Source organism: Sinocyclocheilus grahami, unplaced genomic scaffold, assembly GCF_001515645.1.
Source record: "Sinocyclocheilus grahami isolate Dianchi unplaced genomic scaffold, SAMN03320097.WGS_v1.1 scaffold776.1, whole genome shotgun sequence".
Lineage (NCBI taxonomy): Eukaryota > Metazoa > Chordata > Actinopteri > Cypriniformes > Cyprinidae > Sinocyclocheilus > Sinocyclocheilus grahami.
The window spans coordinates 568123-574050 of record NW_015505955.1 but is presented as its reverse complement, the minus strand read 5'-3'; the positions used below and the strand labels follow the sequence as shown (position 1 = coordinate 574050).

General features: G+C 36.5%; 1 protein-coding gene across 2 annotated transcripts in view; it reads left to right on the top strand.

Moving 5' to 3' along the window:
• The first annotated feature begins 3182 nt into the window (after positions 1-3182).
• marveld3 (MARVEL domain containing 3) overlaps positions 3183-5928 on the top strand; it is an 8655-nt gene continuing 5909 nt past the window's right edge. For both annotated transcript variants that reach the window (XM_016245982.1, XM_016245981.1), the window contains exon 1: positions 3183-3378. In XM_016245982.1, coding sequence (XP_016101468.1) covers positions 3295-3378 — 84 coding nt within the window. In that variant the 5' untranslated portion in view covers positions 3183-3294. The remainder of the gene's footprint in view (positions 3379-5928) is intronic.

Here is a 5928-nt window from a genome sequence, read left to right as displayed (position 1 = left end):
GGGAACTAAAATAGCCTAGCTATGTTTACAGTGTTTATTATAATGTTTTTGAATGAAATAAAATGCGACTGGTTTATTTTTTCTCCAAAAACACAATTTGTTTATATTATTGATTGTATTAATCGGTCAAAATTATTATGGTCGGTTAATGGTTAACCGGTTCAAATTAACATCCCTAAATCAATCAATACTGGATAGACAAAATCAAGACCAGGCCTACATTACTTGTTTGAGAAGCAGTTTCACTCAGATACACCTAACAATAGGGAATAAAAAGCGATCACAACTTAAGTTCCATGCTGACTTTAACATGATAGGTTGCTTAATTTAAGTAGTTTTAACGGTTTAAATGACCTTATCTTCCAGTACGTTAAACTGATAAACCACATTTATGAAGATAAAGAAAGAGCTGCTGTGAATGTGGTTTTATGTAAAACATGTCATCCCCCACAGATAAAGACAAACCAGACAAGTCACTGGATTTTCTGGTTTCAGACCTTCCCTTAAAAAGAATTGCATAAGTTCTCCCATCACCACAAACAACCATTGCCACATCCAAATGCTTTCAGATATAGCTATTCTTTTTTATGCTATGGAAAGACCTTTATATACACACACACGCGCATTCAGAAGGAGATGAACAAAGTTTTACTTTTGTGCTGCTAGCCATAAATCCTATTGTACCATTTCAATTGTGATGCCATCATCCTACATGCCAGCTCACTGAGCTTTTAAAGCAGATGTCATCATACTTGGAGAGTGCCTATCAGCTGCCTGCATTTTTTTCCCCATTTATCTATAACAGGCTACAACTGAGGGATATCCTCTAAACTTGGCACATCATAAACTGCCCCACCCAGAATTGCAGTACATCCAACTTCCATTTTCAGGGCGCTTCTTTCATTACAGGACTCGTCTTCATCAAATTCATCTCACATATTCCAATACAACATTGCCTAATCCTTGTAAACATTGTTTGGCAAAGACTGACACACACTATTAATAGACACATCGGCTCACAAAGCTTTGTAACGGTTGAAAGGGTGACCAATGCCAAGGGAATCTAAGGGGTACAGAGCAGCACGCATGTCAAGCATGCACTCGAGTAAGTTGGAAACCATTGTTTACTCGATGTGGGATTCCAACAAGGCTGTGAATTTACTCTAAATCACAGTTAACTCAACTTCTGTATGACGTTTGTGTATGCAGTCGCAGGAGTTACAGTTAGTCAATGTAAACCAGTTGACTAAAAATAATGCAGCGGTGCATATGAGTGCTAGACCGATACAGCTTTTTTGAAGGCCGATGCCAATATCTCAGACAGCAGGTTGGCTGTTGGCCTATATAAATTTGACTTTATTCAGACTTCACTATTTTTGAAAACAGGCTCATTTTCCAACTCCTCTAGAGTTAAACAGTTGAGTTTTACCATTTTTTTATCTATTCTCCGGGTCTGGCGGTAGCACTTTTAGCTGTAGCGTAATATCATTGCGCCTGCTCAAAATGAGCCTATTTTCAAAAATAGTGGAGTGTCCCACTATTTAATTTAAAAATATTAAATAACATATGACGCAAAAAAAAAAGATGTATTTCACATATTTACTGAATTATAATTTAAAAATGAATTACTAAGACAAATTGAATTTGCTTCATACTCAAGCAACTGAAACCTCTTGTTTTTTTCTGCACTCTAAAAATGCTGGGTTAAATACAACACAGTGCTGGGTAAAATAGGGACAAGCCCAGCAATTGGGTTGTTTTGATCCAGCGGTTGAGTTACTACCCAGAAGGTTGGGTTAAACATATAATCCAACCGCTCGGTCAAAACAACCCAATTGCTGGGTTTGTCCCTATTTTACCCAGCACTGGGTTGTATTTAACCCAGCATTTTTTAGAGTGTGATCATTTTGATCCAGAGAGTTTTTCCCCTGAAAATGCTAGGTCATGTTAACGAAATGGACTACAACTTGCCGACTTTACTCACACAGGGTATATGACAACTTCCCAACATTTTTTGATAATTTTTCAATTTTTTGAGAATCTTTTTAATCCCACCTTGTCTAAATCAAAAATGACAAGCCTACAAAAAAAACACACGCCTTTTAAATGAACAGACAAATAATCCACTAAAAAACAAAAAATAAATAAATAAAAAATAATAATTATTCAAGATATGGTGATATAGCATAGGAAATTAACAAGCAATTCTCAAAAGGCTGGTCATTTTTTGACCAGGAACAACAAATTAGGCACAAGTTTTAATTCTGTAGTCCTATTATAGTATTTTTCACAAAAACTAAATTGTCTTCGTACACTATTTTCTTAAAAAAAGACAGGGTAACACTAATATTATATACAGCACTGAGAGAATATGACAAACTCTCCATCAGACCATTGCATGTGTTTTTATGCAGGCTACAAATACACACTTCAGAGGATCTAATCGTGGAATAATATCTAAAGAGAACTTTGCTGTGAACATGGCAGTGACCGTAATTTAAATTATACATCTAACAATACTGTAAGAATTAAAGCTACTTTTTTAATTAAACCAGGCGAAGAGAGCAACCCAAACATGCCAAAATTCAGAGAAAATAACCCTATTCTTCATGTTTACATGAACTGGCCTGGCTATCTAACACTTTGACAGGACCTCGTGCTTCATGTATCTAGGTTGCTTATTACAGCACTTAACAGCAGCCCAGCATCTTCCAGTGACCAGAAGAATCTGTCCCTATTTCAACCCAATACAAGGCAGTGCTACAAGCTATTCAACTTTAAGTGACAAACTTGAAGACAGCACGCGATGCATACAGAAGTGACAGCCCTGTATACGACATTAAACACATGGTTTATACAGGACCTGAAGGGAAGCATCGAGAAGCTATCGTCCAGCATGCGGCTAACAGTTAAAGCTACAATGATGTAGCATCTACATGGTGCCTCGTTTAAAGTTAGCAGACTTCAAACCCGCTCTAAAGCTGCTAACAATACATTCTAGCAGTGAAGAACGGTCACTGAAGATGTAATGGATGTCATGAGCGCAATAAACAAGCGAAAAACTCAAAGGAAAGAGTTTGAATGAGGTTGAAGACGGGAAGCGATACCGCCCCCAATCAACAGGCCTATTATACTACATTAGCCACACGACTCGATCTCAACTCGCTTGAACTAAAGACACTTTGTAGAAACACTTCGTAGCTTCTTACTGAACCCGGTGGAGGGGGGTAGACACGGGATATCCGATAGAAACGTCGCCAAAAGCGCGGTAGGTTCAGAAACGCTCGCCCGCTAATGACCGTTATTAACGCGTGGCCAGGCCGCTGCAGGAGCGCGTGGGCCACACACAAACTCGACGCCACAACACACACTCCGACGGCAAGTAACGTACAGCACGAGACAAAACACACACTCCGGACGCCATTATGAGCTAAACACGCAACATAAACGAGGCAGAAGTGTTTTCCTACCTGGCTGCTGTGCGAAGCCATGCTCCCGGTGAGGTTTCTCCACAATCACTAAATGAATGTTGTCTTGGGGGGGAAGGTGAGTTTGTAGTACTTGGTATTACCAGTAAACGCCTACTGTGACATGGTTTCCATTTTGCTATGGTCTGTCACACGGTGGTTTCACTCAGGTTTAGTGCTACTACTCCAGAATATCACGCCGTTTCCCCCACCGTCGCCGCCATCTTTATCTCGCGCCTGCCTGTGTGTGTGCCGCTCGAGCGCCCTGCGAGATCGCGTGCGTGAGCTGAGGGCGGGCGCGCCAAAATGACGTGCTGCAAATTCAAACTTGCATTGGGTTGCTGTAAGCGTTCTTATTTCAGATAGATATGAAAAATTACATTGAGTTACTACTTGGGTTGAAGAACAGTAAAGCAAAACGCACTAGGTCTCTTTGTGAAGCTTTTCTGTTATTTATATGATGATCTCATACCTGTTCTTTTTTCTGTTTAGTTTTTTTTTATTATTATTTTTACCTGTATTATTATTTATATAATACTGTATATTTTCTATTTCTTTTTTTGTAGTTTATATTTGTTCAGTACCTTTATATTATATGTTGGAAATCAATCAAATAAAAAACTGTAAGCCTCCTGTTTTTGCTTGTAAATATTCTAGTATCTTCTGGGACAAAGTGCAACTATGGTCCTTTATAGATATTAAGTATGGAAACTATGAAGAAGCCAAGGTGGTTTGTTGATTAATGTTTTCTTTTTGTGAAGCTTTTCTGTTATTTATATGATGATCTCATACCTGTTCTTTTTTCTGTTTAGTTTTTTTTTATTATTATTTTTACCTGTATTATTATTTATATAATACTGTATATTTTCTATTTCTTTTTTTGTAGTTTATATTTGTTCAGTACCTTTATATTATATGTTGGAAATCAATCAAATAAAAAACTGTAAGCCTCCTGTTTTTGCTTGTAAATATTCTAGTATCTTCTGGGACAAAGTGCAACTATGGTCCTTTATATTAAGTATGGAAACTATGAAGAAGCCAAGGTGCTTTGTTGATTAATGTTTTCTTTTTGTTAGTGAATCATTTTATTCACAAATGTAGATTTTTTTTAAATCACCCCCCATGTTTATAGTATTTAAGTATTATTTATTTAAGACGATACTCAAAAACTTTGGGTTGTTTTGGTCCAGCGGTTGGGTTGTTTTGGTCCAGCGGTTGGGTTGTTTTGACCCAGCGGTTGGGTTGTTTTGACCCAGCGGTTGGGTTGTTTTGGTCCAGCGGTTGGGTTGTTTTGGTCCAGCGGTTGGGTTGTTTTGAACCCAACCGCTGGGTCAAAACAACCCAATAGCTGGGTTTGTCCCTTTTTAACCCAGCGCTGGGTTATTTTTAACCCAGTATTTTTTTAGTGTACCCACTAATGAGATTAGGCCTTCGGTAATGTAAAAAATTTGGTAAAATTCACTTGAATTGTAATTTCTCAATTGAGCATCTTTTTTAAACTTGTTTCATAAATCTTATTTTAGCTAAATACCATATTTATCAATGTAAATTTGAAATGCAAACCTCTTTTTTTTTAAGATTCAAACTTGACATTAAAATGTATTTTGAATCTATTGAGTTCTCTACAAACTTAAAAGCAATAAGAACAATGACTTTGCTAAAGGACTTGGCACTTTGGACTCTGGACTGAAAGACTGAATGACCCTGGACTGGTGTTGTATTGTTATGATTTGACAATGATGACAATTGTTTTTCTCAAGCATTCAATTTTTAGTGTTTTTATTCATCTTTTTTTAATGATCTGATTTTTTGTTTTCAATAAGCCACATCAAATTGCCAGGGGCAATTATGAAAAACAAAAAGACAAAATACAAATGAAAGTGATTACATAATAAATACATTGTAAAGCTAACAAATGTTTAAAGTCCTAATGCCTTTTTTTATTTTTTCCCCAATGTCCTTGCATTCACTCAGTTAAACCATAAAAGTTAATCAAAGAATGGAGTTTGTTTTGTAATCCTAAAACCTGCAATACCATTTCGAGCAATGGGTTCACTCAGAAATTTCCTATGGGTTGTTTCTGATTTATGAATAAATTAACGACTTTCTGTTTAAGGACTACAACTACCACAAGGATGTAAGCTTACCTGTATGAGGAACTGGACAACAGGTGTAGTTCTTATGTAACTTGTCAGCAACTTCTCATTTTAAATAACACAGCAGCTTCAAAACTTACTCGAAGGTAATTTATCCTTAAGTGAAAAAATGAGAAGGTCCTTTAATATTAATAACTACAGACCAAATATTTATGTTGCGTGTTAACGTCACTATTACGTGATGACGTAAACGAACTGTTTGATAGAACGCTTTACTTTCTCTTTATAAATGTATTAATATAATTGTTAAAAATTTTACAAATGTATTAAAATAATTGTTAATAGATTTGCCCAAAAAGTGCTTG